We start from the raw sequence: 24,592 nt of genomic DNA on the forward strand, positions 1-24,592 counted from the left end.
GTCCCTCGATGTAGTTGGATTAAGAAAGTACATAGCCATGACGATATGATTAAAGAGATAATCATGATATGGCTAAAAAGCTAGTCACAAGTTGTAATACACTATAAGATCGAGTGAAGTATTGATTTATTGTAAGGGTGGCACAATTATACCAAGGTCCAGTTGATATCGTCTTTATGTATACACAAGGTTCAATATATGCTGCTAGGCGCCACTTTTGATGAATAGCTCCAAAATGATTTTTGATCATGTGATCTACACCTAAACCTAATGGGTCAAACACTTAAGTTAAACCACTTCGTAGATGATTAACTCTAGTGCAAGTGAGAGATTATTGAATTTATGCCCAAAAAGAAATCGTGTTCTCATTGAAAGCCCTTTAGGGAAAATGGCTACTAACAAAGATCTATATATACGAAAGAGTTGACGTGATAAAGAGGATCATCTTAGCCAGCATCATCTCTCTTCCTGTAGTTATGAGCGTTTAAGACAGCGTTGTTGTTTCTCTCGTTATGTGCGTGATGGTAGCATACATGTGTTGCAGTGTTTATCCATAGGTGTGGATACTGTGAAGATGTTGCTACGGTGTTGATCTCAACAATAAACCGATGGAGCGCATGTTAACATATTGGTAGGACCACTATATTGACACACTCTTTTTTACTATGCTACACGTATTGGGGTAATGATCTATGATTCTTTATTCGTATGTCATTTGTCTTATGCTATTTTGGTTGAATATAACAGACATACATACTAGTGTGTAGCGTATTTGTTTATCTGTGGACATAGGTGCATGTATGCGCCTGCTGTTCAGCACTCCAGCTTGATTGTCCCGGACGCGGACGCAAATTCATGAATGAAAGAGTACGGAGAGAGATTCTCCAGCTGCCCGATGCATCCCCGATTAGGCCTTGTTCGGTTATTCCCATTATACATGGATTGGATGAGATTGAAAAAATTTAGAAGAACTTTGACTTACTTAGGATTTAAACTCACCCAATCCCACTCAATCCACATGGATTGAGAGCTAACCGAACAAGCCCTTAAAACGCCTGATGCTGTGGCCACGATACGAAGGGATTTCTAGATCCCACGTTCATTTGTTCCAACTAATCTCTGCGTGGAAACAATCTTCTGACAACTAGATTTCGAGAGATCGTGCTCCCAAACCTGTCATGGACGACTCAGATAATAGTTCAGTTTTATGCCAGTTGATTTCTACACATGATTCGCATGTGTGAAGGAAAAGTAACCGACACATTTTATACATGTAAGGACCAAAAATACAATACTACTAGCAAGCTATTCTCTTCCATTCTTTTGATACGAACAAAGTTTCTGGGCAATAGGAGACATCCTGAAGATTCCAGCCATCGACTAGCTATCAATACTAAATTAGTTCTACTGAATTCCATGCTGAGAACTAGTATGAATTAACTGAAAATTCTTAAGCCGTTTACATCTTGTTAAAGCTTAATGCTTACCCAGAGTAGCTCAGATACATTATTTTGTAGTGTGTAGCCGATTTCTGATTCTACACTGGTATTTCCGACCATTAACTAGTAGGCAAAATTGGCGTTTAACTAGATTCTTTTTTGTTTGCACGAGGTGATTACGAGGTTGTTCAAATAAGCTCATGGTAAAAAAATGGAACTGACTCCCTAATCTACCAACAAGAGGCAGCCTAAATGTTACAAAGATACAGTATTGGTAAATCTCTACTGTAGTGTCAGTTGCCAAACCCAAATGGTGATTTAGTCCTGCTGCCACCTTCCCCATACTGCTCGTTCCATTTTCTCAATTCATTCATACTTGTTGCATCATAAGAAACAGACGAGCTAACCTGCGTTAGGAAATAGCCAGATGTTAAGAAAAGTGAGATTAGGAAGAGAAAGGAAACCAGGATTAAAGATCAATACCTTAGCTTTTGCTTGGATAAAATCATCCAAGCAAAGGGGTCTCAGATAACTGTTTTCGTTACTCACACGTCCCTAGAAAAGATAGGAATCGTGTAAGGAAACTTAGAGTAGAAGTGCAGTCTTTATTATGGTAGAAAGGTCACAGTTGAAGGAGCGTAAGCACCTTTTTCTCTTCTTCTAGTAGTTCATGGACTGGCCTATATGCTGCAGCTACACATAGGTTCTGCAGAAACAAACAACGAAAGGGTTGCCCATAGACATGAAAAGAGAACACAACAGTTTCACTCTTCTGAACAACAGGGAAACAAAGAATACCGTGAATATTCTAGTTTGTTACCTTTAGGTCGCTCCCTGAATAGCCTTCTGTGGCATTTGCAAGCTCATCGAACTTAAAATCAGATTCTAGTTTTTCCTTCGCAAGTAAAATCTTTAGAATTTTCATTCGGTTCTGCGCATCCGGAAGGTCAACATATATCCTGTGGACCATGAAAGTATAAAAACAAAGAACATCTTGCCAGATGACCATTGTTGCTTAATTTTGTGTCGGAAGCAAGAATATGAAATTTTAGATGTTACCGTCTAGGTAAACGCCGTATCACAGCATCATCCAGATCAAATGGACGATTTGTTGCACCAAGAATAAGGATCCGTTGGTTCTCTTTGGACCTGAGACCATCCCAAGCTGCCATGAATTCATTGCGCATCCTTCTTGTTGCTTCATGCTCAAATGCACCACCTCTTGCACCAAGTAAGCTGTCAACCTATAACAACCAAACCGTATCATGCCAGGAGATCATGAAAAAATATCGAACGCCATATCATGCTCAAATTTCAGCCAAAGTAATTACAAGAGATGGTTTAAAAGTATACTTGTTTTTCTTCTTTCATTTTAGTAGTAAACATACAAAAAATTACATGAAGTCCTATTTAGCTAAAACACCGTGTTGCAATGTTTCAAAATATCATCACAGAATTCATGTCCGTAGTACATCTAAAGTTAAGTGTAGCCGCAACAGTTCATTTTGATATTCATCTTTGATGTCGAGATTCAAAAAAAACACAAGTCACTGTCAGCACATGATGAACAATGCCGGGTTGACTGCTTGTCTATTTTGTTTCTTGACATCTAGGATGAATTTCAAACTGAACTGCTGCAACTATACTTAACTTTATGTGTACACCACATTTTTTTCATGATTTTTTTAAGCATTGCAACATGATATTTTAGCTAATGGAGGCGCTAGCCCCCTGGGTTGAGTAAAATACCTCGTCCACAAATATGATAACAGGAGCTAGTCGAGTCGCAAAGGAGAAAAGGGCCTTTGTGAGCTTCTCTGCGTCTCCAAACCACTGTTTAAAAAATATATAAGTTAGTGGTTGGTTGGAAAATGACTAGCATATATGCATGAGGCTGTGCTGGTCAATAATCATTTTGTTCACAATCATTCAAGCTCTTTGGTTGCTTGTACATGGAATAATAATATACTGATTGCTAATATATTTTGATGCAAGATTAACTACAGATGGTCTTTTGACTGCTTGAGTTAGACATGTCACACTGTATCAAATTGAGAAAAATGGTGCTTTCGTGCTCAATTACAATCATGACCATATGGAATTTGACTTTATGAAAACCAAAAATTATGTTAAACACAAGAATTGATAGCTAAGATACTAATAGCCACTAATCACAAATAAGATGTGCATGTTTGAGAAAAATAAATAAGGTGTGTGACTAAGATATCCTAAAGCAACCTGGTGCAGCATGAACCAAAATTTCACAATTGCCACGTGTGGGAAACATTATCATAATTTGAATCCACTTATCCTACCTATGTTTATTTAAACTTTATGTTAGTGTTGTTTTCGTTTCTGTGTATACTTCCATTGTAATGGGCCTTGGCCCACAACACTCAGCAATATATATACACTTCCAGCTCTGATTAGGGTTAGGGTTTCACTCTCCAACATGGTACCAGAGCAAGTTTTCTCTCTATTCTCTCCTTCCTCATACCCCGCCGCCACTCCTGGCCTCCCCGCCGACGCGCGGCCCCTGCTCGGCCTGCCGTCACACGGCCTCCGCGCTAGCGCCCCCCCCCCTCTCTTCCTCGCCGGCGCGCGGCCCGCTCCCTCCCCTGTTGGCCGCATGTGGCCCGCACGTCCCCTGGTCGTTGTTCCCTAGCGTGCGGCCGCCACCAGCTCCCTATCTGTGTCGCTGCCGCTCCTTGGCCACCGTTGGGTACCTCTTCCCCGGCAGGAGCCACACTTCATGCTCGTCCCACGGTGAGTGTCGCTCGACGCCAGCTCCGGCCCACCTGACGCCTCCTCTTCTTCGCCAGTGGCGGTCGCCCCTCCCCTGGTCGTCGGGGCTGTGTCCAACCCCGCCCCCCCCCCCTCCCTTGTCCAGCTCTCCGTTGTTCTGCTTCCGGTGCCCTCCATGGCCCTGGCCGTAGCCACCGCCCCAGGCTGTCCCGACGTGCACACGGGTGTCCTCCTGGCTTGGTTCGCCCCCACCTTCATCGTTGGCATAGCCGCCGCTCCGGCCGCCTAGCAACCCCAGGCGAACGCCAGCTACCACACCCAGGCGCCCTGTTCTTTCATCCCCCACTTGTACCAGCAACACACTGGTTGTGCTGCCCCTCCCACCTGACACTATACCTGCCTCCACGGGCCCTGCCTTGGCCAGTTGGCCCTGGACACCGGTGACACCTCTTTCCTGGCTTCGCCCATGTCCATCGGGATCATTGTGTGCGTCCTACTCCACAACGGTCAGCTTGTTCGTGGCACCTTCGTGGCCTTCGATCGCGCGCCATGAGCCTTGTCCTTCGTGACTGCGTCGAACTTCACCCTCATGCGGATCGCCACGTGTCTGAACCGCTTGTCTTCCCTACAGCTGTGATTGCCTCCCTGGCGATCGAGACCTTATTATCTCCCTCCCGTACTCGTGACTTTGTCGGAGCTCCTCCCTGGCTCTTTCCGCGCATCCCGTGGCTTCACCACCCTCTCCCTCTCCCACCGATTAGATGGTCAACTCCGGAGCCTCATTTCACACCACTCCCACCACTAGCTCGTTATTCCACTCCCACCCTCCACACCCCTCACATCCTCCCTCTATCTTTGTGGGAAACGGTTCCACCCTCCCGATCCCCTCAGTAGGTGCATCGGTTCTTTCAGGACCCTTCTACCTTAACGACGTCCTTGTCGCTCCCGGTCTGACTCATCCTCTTCTCTCAGACCGTCGCTTCACTAGTGACAACCACTGTTCTATGGAGTTCGATCCCAAGGGGCTCACCATACGTCACATTCCCACGTGTGCCGTGCTCGCTCGCTGTGACAGCCCTGGCCCCCATGCTCTTGCCACTACCACTACCTCCGTCGTTTGGCATCGTCATCTCGGGCACCCTGGACCTGACGCTCAAGTATCTCCTATACCCGGGGCTCCTCTAAGCGCCTCTGTCATACTTGTCAGCTCGGCCGTCAGTGGCGTCTTCCTTTTTTCACTTCCACGTCCAGGGCTGCTCAGGCCTTTGATCTTGTCCATTGTGATCTCTGGACTTCTGTCCTCAACCTCTCTAGTTACAAATAATATCTGGTCATTCTGGACGACTTCTCATTTTCTTTGGACTTTCCCACTTTGGCTGAAGTCTGACACGTTCACCACCCTCACCCACTTCTTCACCTGGGTCTCCACCCAGTTCCGTCGCCCGATTCGTGCCCTCCAGTGTGACAATGGTCATGAGTTCGACAACATCTCACGCTCCTTCCTCACCCACGACGTCCAGTTGCGTCCCTCGTGCCCCTACACCTCTCCCCAGAACGGTTGGGTCGAACGCATCATTCGCACCACGACCAACATGATTTGTTGCCTCCGCTTTCCGACGTCTCTCTCTGCCAACTAATGGTCAGAGGCCCTGAACACCGCTACACATCTCCTCGACCGCCTCCCCTCGAAGACGGTGAACCACCCCGCTTCGTCGACCCCGCCCTCGTCTACCACCGCTGCGGGCAAGTCACTCCCTCGGCTCCCGCCGACCCAGCCCCGCCGACGAGCGCGGCACGCTTCGCCGACCTCGCCCTCGTCTACCACCCAACAAGCGGGCCACGCCCTCGGCTCCCGACGCCTCGCCGACCCGCATTGAGCCTCTTGTGTACCACCCAGTCGCCATCCATCGCGGCCTCGAGCACGTCCACCCGATGGTGACTTGTTGCGCAACCGACGTTATTCGCCCCGTCGACCGACTGATCCTGGCGGTGGACATGACATCCACTCCCCCGAACGCCTCCTCGGTCCGCTCCTCCATTCGCGTCGCCCTCGCCAACCCCCACTGGTGTCGCGCTATGGAGTATGCGGCCCTACTGGCCAACCACACCTAGGACCTGGTGTCGTGTCCACCAGGCACCAACGTGGTCACTGACAAGTGGCTCTTTCGCCACAAGCTGACCTCGGACGGCTCCCTCGACCACTACAAGGTCGGTTGGGTCCTTCGAGGCTTCACCCAGTGCCCCAGTGTGGACTACTATGAAACCTTCAGCCTCGTCATCTAGTTCGCCACCGTTCAAGCCGTCCTCTCCCTCGCCCTCTCCTGGGATTGGGCGATCCATCAGCTCGACGTCAAGAATGCCCTCCTCCACGGCACTCTGACGGAGACTCTACTACAGCCAGCCCACCGGCTTCGTCGACGCTGCTCGCTCGGATCTGGTCTGTCGGCTGAACCGCTCCCTGTACGACCTCAAGAAGGCGCTGTGGGCAAGGTACAGTCGCTTCGCCTCCTACTTGGCCTCCATCTTCTTTGTCGAGGACAAGTCGGACACGTCCCTCTTCATCACCGGCGTGGCAACGACACCGTCTAGCTCCTGCTCTACGTCGACGACATTGTGCTCACGGCATCCACCGTCGACCTTCTACAGCGCACGATCGTCGCCTTCAGCGAGAGTTCGCGGTGAAGGACCTGGGGCCCCTTCACCACTTCCTCGGTATCACCGCTGAGCGTCGGCCTCAAGGTCTCTTCCTCCACCAGCGCCAGTACGCCATCGACATCCTGGAGTGGGTTGGCATGTCCGACTGTAAGCCCTGCTCCACGCCTGTTGACACTCAGGCGAAGCTCTCTAAGGATGACGGGCCCTCTAAGGATGATGGCCCCCCGGTCACAGACGCGACGTCCTACCAGAGCCTGACCAGTGCCCTCCAGTACCTAACCTTCTCTAGGTCCGACATCGCCTACGTCGTCCAGCACGTGTGCCTGCATATGCACACCCCACGGGAGCCCCATCTCACCACTCTCAAGCGGATTCTGCGCTACCTCCGCGGCTCCCTCGACTACGGCCTCCTACTCCGACCCCTCCCCAACGTCGAAGCTCGTGGTCTACACCGACGCTGACTGGGTTGGTTGTCCCGACAAGCGTCAGTCCACTTCGGTTATGCCGTGTTCTTGGGAGCCAACCTCGTCTCTAGGGCCGCCAAGCGACAGCCCGTCGACACCCGCTCCAGCGCAAAGGTCGAGTACCGTGTTGTAGCCAACGGCGTGGCAGAGGCCTCCTGGTTGCGCCAGCTTCTCCAGAAGCTCCATAGCCCCCTTCAACGCACCGCTCTCGTCTACTGCGACAGCGTCAGCGCGGTCTACCTCTCCACCAATCCCGTGCAGCATCAGCGCACGAAGCATGTGGAGATCGGCCTGCACTTCGTCCACGAGCGTGCCGTTGACGTTCGGGTTCTTAGCGTACCCACCACGCTACAGTTCACCGACATCTTCACCAAGGGGCTGTCGTCGAGTGTTTTCGCCGAGTTTCGCTCCAGTCTCAACATTTGTACAGGATAGAGTTGAGACTGCGGGAGGGTGTTAGAGTGTTGTTTTCGTTTCTGTGTATACTTCCATTGTAATGGGCCTTGGCCCACAACACTCAGCTATATGTCTATATATATACACTCCCAACCCTGATTAGGGTTAGGGTTTCACTCTCTAACTCTTTATATTAGTAAATCCTACACCATCCCAAACAGGAACGTTCAAACCCTTAACCAGACAAGTTATTTTAAGAACATAACTTTTCCCCAGTAATAGATAACAGATATTGTAGGATCCAACTTTCCATAATAGAAACTTCATGTATGTCATGAGCCAATATTGGTACCTTCCATCAAGCAAAAACACTAATTGCCTAAGTCAATCGACAACTCCAAAAACATATGCCTACACTACATAGAATAAAACTGCCAAGATTGAATAAGGTGTAATTGAAACGTCATTTCAGGTGTTCATAGTTTACCCAGTATGCAGCCCTGTAATTTTTTGCAGCAAGAATCTTTGGCAGTATGTATCAAACGTCTTGATTTTCTTATATAATTCATTTTACATATTATTAATGAACAAATAACTGAAAAATCGATATAAAGATAAAGGTCAAATGAAATTGCCTTTGATGTGAGTGTAGAACCAGTTATACTGATAAAATTTGCTCCAGCTTCTGTTGCAAGGGCTTTTGCCAAGAGTGTTTTTCCTGTCCCAGGAGGCCCAAAAAGCAAAACACCTTTACAGGGCTGACAAGGTGCACACAATCAAATCTTTGTTAGAAATTCAGTAAAGCACTTAGACCAATTAAAATATGCATAGCTTCTGATAAGACAATTATCACAATGTTGGATGCATTGATAGAACTAGAACTCAAATATCTTGAGAATGAAGCTAAAGCAACAAGCTGTCTAAGAAATAGTGGTTTCACTTGCAGAATCTCCACATTTTGGTTTATATGTAACATATGTATCTTTAATTGCACGATCTCATTTTGTAATATACGAAAGAGTTTATCTAAGAACCACAGATCAATTTAATTGAAGAGTCTCTGCCTTTGGTTTTATCTGATTCACTTGAAAGCTAAAACTTATTTCTGCAACCATATGAAATTTGCATGCCTCAAATCACATTACACATTGAAAAGCAACCATCATAAAATTAGACTTGAATACAATTAGGTGAATAAATGTGAAGTCATGTATGACAAATTGGTACCGGTACCAATGTGAACCGAGCAGTAGCTTGGATGGTTAGTGCCACCAGTTAAGAGGATAGCCACCCAGGCCCGAACCTAGGGCTCACCAATTTGCGGGTACTTCTCAAGGAAAGTGGTTCCAGGGTACTCCTCTATCTTATAATTGAAAATGCCTAGAGGAATTCTCTCCCAGTGGTCAAGAAAAAACAATAGAAACAATCTACTGCTAAAAAGGCTCCATGATTAAGTTTTGACAGATGAAGAAGAAGAACGGTCCAATGGAGCAATATAAACTAGCTAAAGGCTATGAGGACATAATGCACGCATCCACATCAAAAAAACTAGACCAGCCTAGGAGGAACTAGGTGGAAAGTGGCATTTTATTATCATTAATAAGAAGAAAGCACACAAATTTGCCTCGACGACGACTAACACTTGAACATGGGTGGTCTGGGTGTACATCCACCTCAAGCTAGCTCATCTCCCTTCCACATTATACGTTTCATACAGTTTTGTATCTATTGTTAATTTCTTATTATGTCTTACACTATCAAAACAATGATTAGGCGCAAGAAACAAATGTTGGTGACTATGTCCTGCCAATTAGAGGATTTTGGCATTCTTGTGTCATCTTGCCTTCTTGATATTTATTTATTTCTTGATATTTCATTCTTGTACCTGTAGGTTTGGGGGAAAATTGTGTTTGTGAGACATGCACGGTGTTCAGCCTCCTACACCCTAAGTCGCATCGAGGGAAACAACCATGTCAGACAGTCACCACGATCGACGCTGACGTGCCACTTTGCTTCCCTGGACCCTTCTCAGATGCTGCTGCTTCCCACACCCGGACAGCGAGCCGTATGCGGAGGACAACGAGGGCCCATGCCCATTCTTGGTCCTTGCTTCTCTTCTGCCTCCATCCCATACTACTCCAGCTCCACCGGCAACGCTTCAACCTCCTCCGAGCTCGACAATGTTGCAAAGAAGCGCGGACCCGAACTGCAGCGAGAGGGACATGGTCCTCCGCAACTAGCGAAAGAGTCACTCAATGGCGAGTTGCTGACTATCGTGACAATGGTGCACCCAATCCACCCCGACCCACGATGTAGGAAAACCCATCTCCACCCATCCATACAGACCCCATGAGGGAACGCAGCCCAAAGAACACGTCAAAACACACCCCATTAGCAGGCATATGCAGATTACTGCATCCATAACAATGAGGTAAAACCTCAGAAAATGTTGAAAGATGTGCTAGATTTCTGCTGCAACATCAAGGAGCTCGCTGCTCTGCAAGGTCTGCTGGTCTGCTCATCTTTTGATGCGAGTGATCACCTTACCTGTATCAACTCCACACACTTCAGGTCTGAGACAACCAGACCATAAGAATATTTCTCACCGTCATAAACCATGACATGGGGGGTGGGGTTATATCTTTGCAGTCCACCGATTGGCAACCAAAAGGTAGCTCTGTGTCTAATACTTTTCAAGATACGTCAAGCAGGGGAAATACTTCAATGGAGCGATATGAGCTGGGGAGATTGCTAGGGAACAAGGTCTACAGAAAAGGGGGAAATTCTTAGTGAGAATGCCACCACAAATGCTGCCCCAACACTTGCTACAAGGCGTCGAGGCGCAAGAAGATATGAAGTCCCTGCCTGCTACAAACCTAAATGCCTTTGAAATTAACCCATTCTCAACAGGGTTGGACCTGTCTGGTTTATTTATTTATCAAAAAGGAGTGCATAAATGGGACAAGGTTCACTTCAGATAAGCCTGCCCTGGCCATCATCTCAATCTTGAAGATGTTGCAAAAGCACTGAATCGCAGGATAACGAAGAAAGATAACGGCATATCAAGACTAAAGGGAAGGGAGGGAGGAATGGTGTCCTTCAGCTTGACATGGAGATTGTTAAGATTACACCATCCTACCATATTACTGAGATGAAACAAATGAAGCTTGAAATTAAAACTCAATTGTACATGGAGAAACAAAAAATCAAATCTGCTAAGAGGTAAATTAGATCAACTGAAACGGGTGTACATTGAACTGAAGATTGAATGTTAGTTTAGAGGGTTAACCGCACATAGGGCAAACTGGGAGGCAGGGTACTTTTGTTTTTTTTTCCAAAAAACAATATATCTAGCAGAAAAGCCATACCCTTAACAAATTTCCACGCGAAAAAAGTTCAGGTCTCCTCATTGGAAGTGTAACAAGCTCATCCAATGTTCTCTTCACGTCCTCAAGTGCACCGATGTCGTCAAATTTCACTCCAATTTCATTCGGAGGCACAACAGCAGAAATGAAATTGCGCTCATACTCATCTTTAGCCAAAACCTGAAGTTAGGAAGCTTATGAGTTTGTGTAGACATATAGAACAATGACAGATAACAGAAAAGGCAGAAGATCTAACTTTATGAAATAGTTAATCAGTTGAATACCTTCAGATTTTGAGAGGATTTCTTAGCTGTTATACCCTGTTCCTTCAGCCTCTCGATTGATATATCCAGACTACACAAATAAAAAAAAATAGTAGCAAGGTACAGGCCAAGATAAAAACAAATGAAACGATATTCGAAGTCATCTAAAAAATATATGATGTGAAGTAGACATACCTCTCACGGGGAATGATTAACCTGTCACCTTTGATAGAAGGAAGAGTTGTTGATGACAGATAGTGGTTTCTAGCCCAACCAACGGCCTTCTCCGCTTCTGCGATAAACAACAAACTCATTGAACTTACTGATTCACATCAGCGCCACCAACTAGCAACGGAAACCTGACTTACGCAAAAATGGAGGAACAAAAGGAAATATATTTCAAATTTAGCACTTCACCCTGCTTCATTATTTCAATGTGTGCACTTTTGCAGCGTAGCATTAGGATACTGATTTTTTTATACTTTTCCATCAGCATCGAACCAACTATAGCGTTTATTCAATGGAGCAGAACAGTTCACAATTAATTCTCAATAACTTTCAATGAATCATCATATACCAGAATTTTTACGCTATCTCTACATATAGAAACATCATACTACCATTACAAAACTTTCACTGCAACAAGATTAATCTGGCACCAGGATTTTAGTACTGGTGACCCCCCCCCCCCCAAGTTGGCCACTGCCACAGTGCCACCTAGGTGAAACCAGGATGCAGTTGGTTGCTGTTGAGGGTTAGTTGCAATTCAAGTTCAAGTTAGTAATAGCAGTGGTTCACTCGAACAAGCATAAAAGCACTAAACCCGAAAAGGAAATTCAGAATATCATCAAAACAGCTGTTGTCAAATTCCACTATACTTATCAAGCAAATTATTTTTCTGTTCCATTTTTCTTGCATTGAACCAGCACAAGACAAGCCAGTAAAAAAATTAACTCGTATGATGTGCATGAAATTCCAGCAGAAGCATGGGCTAAAATTTTGAGTAGACATACTTTGTTTTGTTAAAACAATACCATCCAACTTCACATCCAAAAGCTCCACACAAGAAAGATCATGCTCCTCAAGCACCTGGATTAAACAATCATGGCTTAGAACTCAGAAACCATGATAGTGAAGTGGCAATCTAAATGAAAATGGAGATGGATGGGAAGCACAAGATCTGCATCCAAACCTTGTGCAATTTAACAAGGTTATGCCTCGAAATCATAATTTTTCTATCCTCTTCAATCTGATTATTAAAAAGTTGTAGTTGTTCATCTTCCTGTATGTAAAGTAAAAAAAAAGACAATTAGGAGCTGTCATCAAGCTACAGGGCACTTGTAACTGAAATGTGGACTAGGCACTGTAATTCATTGATTTAATAATAAGAGGTGCCATTATAGCATTAACATGTGCTGGTAGAGTGCATGTCAATAGTTTCTTTTGTGTAGCGCCACTACAAAAACAAGATTGGAGAAAGATGCTAACCTCTGGAAGAGGAACAGTTAGACTATTGGTGAAGAGCTTTGATATGTCACTGGACCTTGAATATCTTTCTCCCTTCAGGCCCCCTACCAACCGCTTCAGTGGGGATGGCTGCATAAAAACATTTCAAATGAGCCATACTCATTGTGAAATATTATAATTGAGAAGACAAACTTAAAACTTTTCATTGGCAATGACAAAAGAAATAAATTATTTCGAATCATGCAAAAGAAATGGCAGTTAAAGCTAATATTATAGGTTTCACAATTTGTGCAAATAACATTTTGTAAAGAGCTAATAAGCACGTCTTCAAGTAGCACAAGTTCCATTCATGCTAAAACAGCAGGTTTACATATGTCGAAGTAATGACCCACATTCTCTATGTTAGACTGTGTGTGTGTGAGTGTGTGTGGGCCGGCACCACTGTTGGGTTGCCGGCCCATTAGGGTTAGGGTTGAGTCCCTATAAATATGTGTACCCCATCTCCTATCAATACAACCACTTCATTATTCTACATGCGCCAGGACGCCGCTCCTTCCCTGCAGCCCGGCGTCGTGGACGCCCCTCCCCTGAGCGCCCGTCGCCTCCCTATCCCCATCCCCTTCTCCTCCCGGCTCCCTTGCGGCCAGCCCTCTTCCCCCCTCTCCGGCGTCCGCGCCCCCCTGCGCAGCCCCTCCCCAGCGGGCGCGGCCTCTCCCGGCGGCGCGGAACCGCGCCGGAGCAGCCCCTCTGTTCGCGCGCCGGCGTTCTCTCCCTAGTGTCGATCACCTCGACCAGCAGCACCTTGTAGCTCCACCCTTCGAACTTCTCCCGTCACGGTGCCGTCAACACCCCTTGCCAGGTCCGGCGCAGGCCCCTGCTCGGCTGGACCCGCCCCGTTGCCCTCCCCATTCATCGCCGCCATCGTTGGTTCCGTCGCTGTCGCGGCCTTCCCGGCCGGATCCACGTTGTTGCGGCCTTCTCGGCTAGATCCGCCATCCCTTTGGCCGGATCGCCGTCTTCATGGTTGGATTCGTCGCTGCTGTGGCCTTCCCGGCCGGATCCACTGATACCCCTTCTACTCTGCAACGGGCGCGGACACCCTGACCGGCGTAGATGTGTGCGCTGCCGTCGGCCTCCCTGGCGGGGCTCCTTGACGCCTGGACGATCGAAGAAGCAGGAAGGTCGGCCTGCCGGTGCTCTTTTGTTGTGTCGCCCTGCTGATCGTTGACGCTCGAACGTCGACCCTCCCGAAGATCAGGCTTTTGCTGCGCGTCTTCCGACCGCGACCACCTCGACTTCGGCTACCTCGGCATCTAGGGGCTATCGTCTTCTTCGAGCACACACCGGTCTCTACTCCAGCCGCAACATTCGTACCATCACGACGCTGCGACTGCGGGGGGATTTCAACCCGTCGGCTCCTACCTTCGGCCTCTACTCCAGTCTCATCATGTGTGGTGCCCCCGTTGCGACTGCGGGGGGATGTTAGACTGTGTGTGTGTGAGTGTGTGTGGGCCGGCACCACTGTTGGGTTGTCGGCCCATTAGGGTTAGGGTTGAGTCCCTATAAATATGTGTACCCCATCTCCTATCAATACAACCACTTCATTATTCTACACTCTACCCACTATAAGTCTAACGAATGGAAAACATATGTAATCAGTCAGCATTGCAAACAAGGTACTGATAACTGATAGAATGGACCTGGACGAGCTTGCTAGACAGTCATGCTTCACAATGTAAACCAACTAGTGTTGTATTATGGATGTTGTAAGGCAAAATAGGAACGCCAATATAATGGTGCAAAACTCATCCATTAATTACCAAAAGAATGGAAATAATCAACCATCATGATTATAAAAGAAAGTAAACAGACAATAAACATATATTCATTTGAACAACATAGAATAATTACCAGTGAAGACAGGCGAGAGAGATTGTGGAACATCAGTGCAGGCTGTACATGTCCATAACATGCATAAGACCTAACAAATTGCTTATGTAAGTTGAATTTGAATTTAGCAAGAATTATTAGATCTTACTTGTTCCTTATCCTTGGGTGCTGCTGCCAGTAAGTTCTGGCCACATATCAATACTACCGGTCCGGTAAGCCGGTCAAACATTTTCTCAACTCTTTGCACAAACTCTCTGCGATCTGATTTTGAAACTGCTCTAGATAACCATTGAGAACTGTCTGGAAAGTAGACAATTATTGGCTGTAGAGATGGCAAAACCTACACAGAAAAAAGTTCATTAAGCAAGTCCATATAGAGATTAACTTCTTGAATGGAACCAACAACGCTAGCAATATTTGAGGATTAAAAGCAGCAGTAAGGAATGGTCGCGATATACATATCTAAAGCAACATATTTTCAAAACTTATTTAAAAATGCATGTCAAGATATATTTTGAGAAATCACCTCACAAAGTGCTTCAAGTGCAATATGCCAATCGTCTGATTCGGTATCATGATCATGTGCAATATCCTGAGCTAAGGCACAAAGAAATCAGATGGAATCAAAGTAATGGAATTGTCAAATAAAATCAAACAGCCATCAGGCTACAGAGTAGAGGCATACAATCAACCCAGTAAACAGTTGCTGATCCATTTTCCTCCTTGTTAGTTACATCTTCATGGGCATTGTGTGATTTCTCTATAGAAGGATCAAATATGACAGCAACCTGATCCCCATTAACCTCATATACCTCCCCACGCTGTCCATTTGATAGACCCCTGTGATTATTCGAGTTAGAAATGTTCCTCTTCGTAATCTATAAACACAATGACAAGAGCAATTTTTATATATTGTAAGTTTCTGCATGCACGGTAGAAATATCAATAGCCAAGAACTTTCCTCACAAAAGGACAATGATAGACAGATAATCAATTGTCTAAGGAGCCGCAAATCAGGTATTTGCCAATACGTTTCACGGAACAGATTTTCAAAATCCCAAAATACTCTAATAAAGAATACTAAGTTGCCTGAATAGCTCCTATTAGGAGAAACTACAGTCTACATTCCAAAACTATTATACTAAAAGGAAGATCATAACCAAATTTTAACATTGACATGGAGTCATGGACAAAATACTATACAGAGCTACAAAGGGAAGGCCAGAACTGGCAATAGCACAGAATCAGGTGTACTACGAAATCATTTTGTCCTGCTCCATGATATATACCCACCTTCCACTAATAAAAGTATAGGCACTCCTTGAGCCATCTTGAGTAGGTATTTTCCCCAAAATGATCCTGTGAAAGGTATGTATGGTACATATCAATGTTAACATCAAGAAATTGAATTTTTAACCTGGAGCACATTATTGTGATATAAAACACTTGTGAAGCCAGAACAAAAAAAAATATTTCTATTTCACCACAACACTATGAGTCTATGCTAGCATATGCATGCATGCACACTTGCTTATTCCAAAGCCAAACGATCACACCTATATGACCAAACCCAAACAAACCAATGTTGTTTAATATTTGAGTAAACAGAACAAGCGTAAGTCACAAAAGTTAACTCGGATCAGCATGTATACTGTATCGAACTCATCAGTTGGTTTGTCCTTCACATCCACCCACCTTAGCCTACAAAGGTCAATCTTATCCATACATTTACCTCATCCAATGGTTCATCTTGACTTTGTGCTTCACCTTCCTTTATAACAATAAAGAACATTAATGCTCCTAATCACCCTTCACCACACCCAGCCGATAACCATAGTACCACTAATGCCCATTAACTAATGTGCAATCATGCAGAAAATAAAAGGTAAGAAAGTCAATATCCAACAATTACCTCTGATCTGCTTCAACGACTGCAGAGGTTCCAACATACTTCACCCTATCTCCTGAAAAAATATATAACAAAATTAGAAGGAAAAAACAGCTTTAATCTCCAACACCGAAAGACCCAATTTGTATGTATGATTGAAGAAATTTTAGATGAAGCAAGTTTAACTTCTGAGTTGGTGTAGCTACATACAAGGTATCAATAAGGAGGGGCTAAGCCTCAATTATGCTCCGGCACAGGCAGTCATGGACTCATGGGTTAAGTTAAAACAACAAAAGCTTATTTTCCAATGCAATGTGGTCGACACTGAGCAGTTCACCTAGTAAAGTCTGAAGGAAAAAAAAACCATGGGAAATTACCCCTTTGGAAAGGCCTTTTCTCTTCTTCTGGTGACTCAGGAGTTTCAGAAGATTCTGACGCCGTACTTTCTTCAGCACCAGCAATTCTCTAAAATAACAAGGCAGGAAAGGGTAATTATAAGCCACAAATTTGTGCACTAAGAAAAATCATTAACTAGGGAAGATAATATAAAATGTTGGTCTCCTTGTCTTTCCTCTAGTAAGGAAAGAACACTAAAAGAAGAGAAGTTATTTCAAACATTGTTTCTATGAGCTGTATTTTCTTTTCATTTAAGACCCACATAACATAAGATCGTCTAAACTTTTGATGTCCCCTTCGTTTTGGAGACACAAAAGTGGCACAATATCATTTTGTCTGTAAATAAAACAGGTACACTTTTCAGAAACACAGCCAAATATGTGCCTTTTCTGCGAAAAGCATCGGAGGGCACTTATGCAACTAGTCAACTAGACAGGGAGATAAGATAAATCACCTTGGCAAATTCCTCGATAGTACAAGGAACCAACTTTTTTAGGTCATCCACAGATTTCTTCAGATCTTCCACAGATTTGAGAGCATCCTCATCGTCACTTTCACCAGATTTTCCATTGTTGCTTGTCCAATCTTCATCACCATCGTCTTCCATTTCAGATTCTGAACCTTCATCCTCTGACTCAGCATGCTCATCCTCCTCCTCACTTTCTGAGTAATCCTCCCCATAATCCTACAAATCAGCTGAAATCTGAGGTTTGCAAAGTTGCATCATGTCTTTATACTTTGTGAAAATGCAGTATCTTACATATGGTGCAAGAACACTGCTGTCCAGAACCAATAGCGGCACTTGCAACTCATGTGCAAGAGCTCTAACAAATCTCTCCCTGTAAAGCTCAGTTCCTGCATTAAACAAATTTCACAACCCAAGCATTTAGAGCATAGCGGCACTAACTATTTTCATCCTAGTGGCTTTATACCTGGAGAACTTTGGAGCAATATCCGCCCTCCAGAGGATTCCAAACGTGAGCCATATTCTGATGTGACACTCTTGTGACGCAGGTGGGACGCCACACACTCACTCAGCAGCTGCCTCGCATTGTCACTTGTGCATTCAAAAGGAAACAAACACACACATTCTAGTCGTCAGCCCACTAATGTTAGCTTGGTTCAAACAAAACGTTGAACAGATGATGTGGGCGTCTCACTTGACGTAGTAGGGGAAATTCTGCCACGAGAGCGACCCCTTCTCCCACGGCACGACGCGGCGCAGGAACTCTCTGCGGAACCTCTCCCGCCTGGTGAGGAACGTCGACTCCCGTCGCTTGCAGCCGGTGAGAAACCTCTCGCCGCTCAGCCACTCCTGCTGGTCCCTTTCCCCGAGCCGCGCGTGCTCCTGCTCGAAGCACCTGCCGCTGCTCCCCGCCGCCGCCGGGGACGCAGCGGCGCCCCTCGCCTCAGCGCTCCCGACGCCGCCCTTGGAGCCGTAAAACCGACACAGCCGTCGGGCAGGACCAGGCGGCCGCGGCGCCCCGAGCGCGCTGAACCTCCTGACGAAGGAACCTCTACTGACGCCGCTGGCAGAGATGCCGAGGGAGCTCGAATTACTCCACATCGGAGGGTGCAGGAGGAGGCAGCGCAGCCGCATCGCGTGGTACATCTCGGGCGGCTCTAGGACCAAATGGTGAGGAATCGTCAGCCTAGATCGTTTACTTGAGCATGTGAAGCGAAGCTACAATCGTGGTATCAGATCCTGTGAGGATTGGAACAAAACCGGACCAGGATGGCGGGCGGCGCGGCGTAGATGGTGGCGCACGCCTGCGGGCGACGGAGAGGAGGGAGACGCCAAGGCACCACCGCTCCGCTCCAGGTTTCGGGTAATCCTCTTCTCACGCCGTGCCACTCCTGCGCTGGGTTGGGGCGTTGGGCCCCAGTTGGATACCAACACCAACAAGCCATGGCGAATACCTAGTGGGCTGTCGGCCTTGATAGAATTTGCAGTCATTATAAGGGGCCGCTTTTTTCTGGCATCACCAGAGAAAAATTGTTTACTCATTCCTAGCCCGTGAATAGGATCCGGGATTTGCATAACGGCCCACGACCATTTCAAACGTCTGGATGTGTGTATCTCTTTAGGCTCCTTTAGGGCTAGTTTGGGAACCCCAATTTCCCAAGGGATTTCTATTTTCCCAAGAAAAATTGTGGTTCCCAAACTAGCCCTTAAAATACGGGATTTTTTATCGTTTCATATGTTTTTCTATAAAAAACTCTACTACTCTATAAGACTCTATTGTAGACCGTGCACATTGTTCTGCCTCTGCCCCTGCCCCCGTCACCACGCTGACGCGCCCAACCTCGCCCCCATGCCGCTGACTATGCAACCTTGCTTTCTCGCCACCATGCTGGGCCCACGTCACCCCACGCCGCCAAGGCACCAATTGTGTGACCTTCTTTTCTTACCATTTCCCACCCAACTGCCCCTGCCCTCCCACCCCGAGATCACGCAACAAATCCCCCCTTCTGGGAATCCCCTCTGGCTTGGACGGCGCGGAGGAAGCATCTCTGGCATCGATCTTGGCCGAGCAGCTCGACGTATAGGTGTACGCGACATAGTCCATGGGGCAGGGATGGCAATGGGTACGAGTATGGGTAAATAACTGCGGATAATTATCCATTGGATATGGGTATGGTGGAATTTGATATCCGCGGGTACGGTTATGGATATAATAAGGTATCCGCAGATATTTTTTTTGCGGGTATGGATATCCAGTATCCATACCCATTACCCAATGGATATCTAACATGTGGGCCATTTGGATTTATATATTATCATAAATTCTTATTTTCAATTTTTATCCATAACATGTTGTTTGGTGCTGAAATTATCATTTAATGCTATTGGAATGATAATTATTTTGGCATGTATAAAATTGTTGTTTGGTGTTTAGTGCTAAAATTATAGTGGACGGGCGGGTAACGGGTAACCACTGGATAGCGGATACCCGACGGGTACGGGTATGGATACAGATCCATACTCACGAACGTTTATGGGTACGGGTATGGGTTGAGTTTTGTCTCGCGGGTATGGATTCGCGAACTATATATCTGTGTACTACCCGCCCGATTGCCATCCCTAGGACAGACCAGCCTCACACGCCTCATCTAGGATAGCAACCAATTAGGGATGCACTGATGCAGTGCCGGCGTTGCGTGGGGGACGTGTCGCGGGCTAGCCATGGCCAGCAGCTAGCTGACGTTGACTATCCCTGTCCGGGCTAGCAGGCTATCGGGCCGCGTGCGGGTGCTTGTCTCTAAGGCCGCCGGCGAGCGAGTGGCAGAGGGTGAGGAAGGGGATGGCACGGTGATGCTATTCGTGGGCCTCCCGTGGACGCGGTGGTCTCTGGCAGCTAGCATCACCCTTCCTCCTTCATGTTGGATTGGTTTTGCTTGCACTCACCAGGACACGCATTTCAGGTGACGAGAAGACAGACCACCTGAAGCACCTCGAGATTAGCCCCTACCCCCGTCACCATGCCGACGCACCCAACCTCGCCCCCATGCTGCTGACTACGCGCCCTTGCTTTCTCGCCACCACGCTGGGCCCACGTCACCCCACGACGCCAAGGCACCAATTATGTGACCTTCTTTTTTCGCCCTTTCCCACCCAACTGCCCCTGCCCTCCCTCCCCGAGATAGTGCAACAAATCCCCCCTTCTGGAAATCCCCTCTGGCTTGGATGGCGCGGAGGAAGCATCTCTGGCATCGATCTTGGCCGAGCAGCTCGACATAGAGGTGTACGCGACATAGTCCGTGGGGCAGACCATCCTCACACGCCTCATCTAGGAAAACAATCAATTAGGGATGCACTGATGCAGCGGCGCATTGCGTGGGGGACGTGTCGCGGGCTAGCCATGGCCAGCAGCTAGCTGACGTCGACTATCCCTGTCCGGGCTAGCAGGCTATCGGGCCCCGTGCGGGTGCTTGTCTCCGAGGCCGCCGGCGAGCGAGTGGTGAAGGGCAAGGAAGGGGATGGCACAGTGAGGCTATTCGTGGGCCTCTCGTGGACGCGGTGGTCTCTAGCAGCTAGCATCACCCTTCTTCATTCCTATTGGATTGGTTTCGCTTGCACTCACCAGGACACGCATTTCAGGTGTCCAGAAGACAGACCACCTAAAGCACCTCGAGATCAGCCCCAAAGATTGCCATCGAAATCCAGGTGAGGGTAACGGCAGCGGCTGCATCATGTGGAAAGATAACATCGTTGATGTCAAGTACAAAGAAAATGGGCAGGATCTTTATATTGGGCTGGCAAACTCTGAAACAGGTAAGCAAAAACTGAAGCGGTCAAGATTCTGATGCAAAACTCATCATCTTATCAGCTACTACTAATAAATTACTAATAAACGCATTTCTGTAGCTACAAGGAAGAAGATGGGGCGTGTGGCAAAGATCTCGGTCCCGGTGATGGTGTCTGTGCTTTCACTCACGGCCACCAGCATGTACCTTGTTTGGATATGCAAGCTTAGAGGTACAATTGGAGGGAGTCAATATATTCGCCATAAAAGAACTATCCAGCTCAGTTTTTTTATTGCTAGCATAAGGTTTATCAATAACAATTGAGTGGCTCTTCCTGTCAGCCAAACGTCAGAACAAGGATAATTTGACAAAAGTGATCCTACGATACTTGAGTGCATGCGTCAAACGAACTCGGTGATGAAAAATGTAGAGCTTCCATTTATCGGCTTTGGAAACAACGCAACTGCAACAGACAATTTTTCTGAGGAGAACATGCTCGGGCAAGGTGGCTTTGGGAAGGTTTACAAGGTCAGTAATAAAAAATACACACATCTTCTAAATAAATTGTAGAACCGTGAGAATTATGACGTTGCTTGTTCAGTACAACAATGGCGAAACAAAATGAAAGTCGCCTAGAGGGGGGGTGGATAGGCGAAACCTGAAAATTAAAACTTTATCCCCCAACTAGATCCTTTGATTAGTGGTTAGAACAAGATGAACAATTATCGGAGTATAAAAACTAAGTTCTTGCTAGTAAAAAGTATAGCTTTCAAATAATGCGGAAGTGATAAATCAATACAACTAATAATTCTATGATAACAAAGCAAGAAAGCTTAGATGAAAAAGAGCACTAACTCAAGTTCTTTTCTTGCGGAGTGTTGCTTCACTTAAATGATATTTTAACTTGAAGCAACACCAAATGATATGAGCAAAGAATAGTGCAAGAGAACTTAGAGTAAGAGAAAGCAATCAAATCACAAGCAAAAGCACAATGAACACAGGTGATTTGTTTTACCGAGGTTCGGCCCTCGAAGGCCTAGTCCCCGTTGAGGAGTCCACTTAAGGACGGGTCTTTTTCAACCCTTTCCCTCTCTCCCGATCACACAAGGATCGGCGAGCTCTTCTTCTTCTCAAGGATCACTCTCGATCCCACAAGGACCACCACAATCTTTGGTGTCTCTTGCTAGCTTTTACAAGCCTCCAACACTTTGGGGGAAGTTCGAATGGGAGTCAAAAACTCCACGCGCAAATGAACACAAAGATGTAGCGCACACTATCTCTCAATGAATCTCACAAGGCGCTAGGGCTAAACTCAATTGAGTAGCTCTCAATTGCTTGCTCTCTCTTTTGTGGCACTTGTATTGGGTGTAGTGGACTAAATCTTGTGTATATGATGGATCAATGAATATAGGTGGTTGGGAGGGCTTGAGTATGTCAACTAGATGACTTGGAATGTTGCTTGGACTCCCACACATTGAAGTGGCCGGTTGGGGTGATATTTATAGCCACCATCCAATTTTGTAGCCGTTGGAGAAGCTGCTGGCGATGGGCGCACCGGACAGTCCGGTGCACACCGGACATGTCCGGTGCCCCTGCCACGTCATCCAATCCGTTGGAGTTGGAGCTGGTCGACCGTTGGAGGCTTTTGTCCTCATGTGGCACCGGACAGTCCGGTGCACACCGGACAGTCCGGTGCCTCTCTGATCCTCTGCTCTGACTTCTGCCGCGTGTACTGTTCTGCACTGTTTACTGTCAGAGTCGACCGTTGGGCGCAGATGACCGTTGCTCCGCTGGCACACCGGACAGTCCGGTGAATTTTAGCGGAGCAGTCTTCGTGAAATCCCGAGGCTGCCGAGTTCCTGAGGCCGCGTTCCGTTGGAGCACCGGACACTGTCCGGTGTACACCGGACAGTCCGGTGAATTATAGCGCGCCGGCCCAGGACTTTCCCGAAGGTGGCGAGTTTGAGTCTGTGTTTCCTGGTGCACCGGACAGGTACTGTTCACTGTCCGGTGGCACACCGGACAGTCCGGTGCGCCAGACCAGGGGTGCCTTCGGTTGCCTCTTTGCTCCTTTATCTTGACTCTTGTCTTGTTCTTTTTATTGGTTTTATGTTGAATCTTAGGCACCTGTAGAACATATAATCTAGAGCAAACTAATTAGTCCAATTGTTTGTGTTGGACATTCAATCACCAAAATCATTTAGGAAAAGGTTTAAAGCCTATTTCCCTTTCAATCTCCCCCTTTTTGGTGATTGATGCCAACACAAACCAAAGCAAATATATAAGAGAATAATTGAACTAGTTTGCATAAAATAGGTGCAAAGATTACTTGGAATTAAACCAATATTCATTTCATAAAATATGCATGGATGCTTTCTTACTTTATTTTATTTAGTATTTTGGACCACGCTTGCACCACATGTTTTGTTTTTGCAAAATCTTTTTGTAAATCCATTTCAAAGATCTTATGCAAATAGTCAAAGGTAAATGAATAAGAGTTTGTAAAGCATTTTCAAGATTTGAAATTTTCTCCCCCTGTTTCAAATGCTTTTCCTTTGACTAAACAAAACTCCCCCTAAAAGAGATCCACCTCTTAGTGTTCAAGAGGGTTTTGATATATCAATTTTTGAAATACTACTTTCTCCCCCTTTTGAACACAATAGGATACCAAATGATAAATACTTTTGGAAAGCACTAAGTTTTTGAATTTGGTGGTGGTGGTGCGGTCCTTTTGCTTTGGGCTCATTTCTCCCCCTTTTTGGCATGAATCGCCAAAAACGGAATTATTAGAGCCCTCGAAGTGCTATCTTCCCTTTTGGGCATAAATAAATGAGTTAAGATTATACCAAAGGCGAAGTCCGGTCTTTTAGCTTTGGGCTCTTACTCTCTTCCAGAGACGAAGTCCTTTTCTTTGATGCTCATTTCTCCCCCAAGGAATAGAGAGTTGCTTGGAGTGATGGCGAAGTATGATATACGGAGTGGAAGCCTTTGTTTTCGCCGAAGACTCCATTTCCCTTTCAATCTACGACTTTAGCATGGTAATATACTTGGAAACATATTAGTCGTAGTTACGGTACGGGAATAATAGGATATATGCATTTGTACCAAAATGAAAGAGATATGATCAAGAGATATGTCAATTAAGCATGATCATAGTTCTATAAAATATAGATTTCTCCCCCTAAATATGTGCCTTGAGAGGAATACATATTTTGGCCTTAAATGCCAAGTGCACATAATTAGGTTAATGAGAACAAGTCTATATCATAGAGAAAGTGAAGTGCATTGTGTCATAGTATATGAGTGATGCTCAAGACAGTTTATGCACTTATGAAAGCATGTTGCAAACAATTTAAGCATTTTCCTTTAAGGATTT

At 46.1% G+C, this 24,592-nt stretch overlaps 1 protein-coding gene across 2 annotated transcripts; it reads right to left on the reverse strand.

The window, feature by feature from the left end:
* Positions 1-1,295: 1,295 nt before the first annotated feature.
* On the reverse strand, positions 1,296-18,979 carry LOC103654255 (uncharacterized). 2 transcript variants are annotated; one of them, XM_008681086.3, is made up of 25 exons: positions 18,700-18,979; positions 18,129-18,591; positions 17,901-18,025; positions 17,729-17,823; positions 17,423-17,653; positions 16,950-17,037; positions 16,597-16,648; positions 15,978-16,043; positions 15,370-15,524; positions 15,211-15,281; positions 14,833-15,024; positions 14,706-14,747; positions 12,816-12,923; positions 12,520-12,609; positions 12,341-12,416; positions 11,523-11,619; positions 11,349-11,418; positions 11,068-11,244; positions 8,335-8,457; positions 3,189-3,272; positions 2,499-2,683; positions 2,260-2,398; positions 2,086-2,145; positions 1,923-1,994; positions 1,296-1,846 (listed from the first exon to the last, which is right to left on the reverse strand). In XM_008681086.3, the coding sequence occupies exons 1-25, from the start codon at positions 18,974-18,976 to the stop codon at positions 1,733-1,735; spliced, it is 3,252 nt and encodes a 1,083-aa protein (XP_008679308.3). In that variant the 5' UTR covers positions 18,977-18,979; the 3' UTR covers positions 1,296-1,732. The 2 variants fall into 2 exon arrangements, with proteins under 2 accessions (XP_008679308.3, XP_008679309.3); XM_008681087.3 differs by lacking the exon at positions 14,706-14,747.
* Positions 18,980-24,592: the final 5,613 nt, after the last annotated feature.

The sequence above is a fragment of the Zea mays genome, chromosome 4 (genome assembly GCF_902167145.1).
Source record: "Zea mays cultivar B73 chromosome 4, Zm-B73-REFERENCE-NAM-5.0, whole genome shotgun sequence".
Lineage (NCBI taxonomy): Eukaryota > Viridiplantae > Streptophyta > Magnoliopsida > Poales > Poaceae > Zea > Zea mays.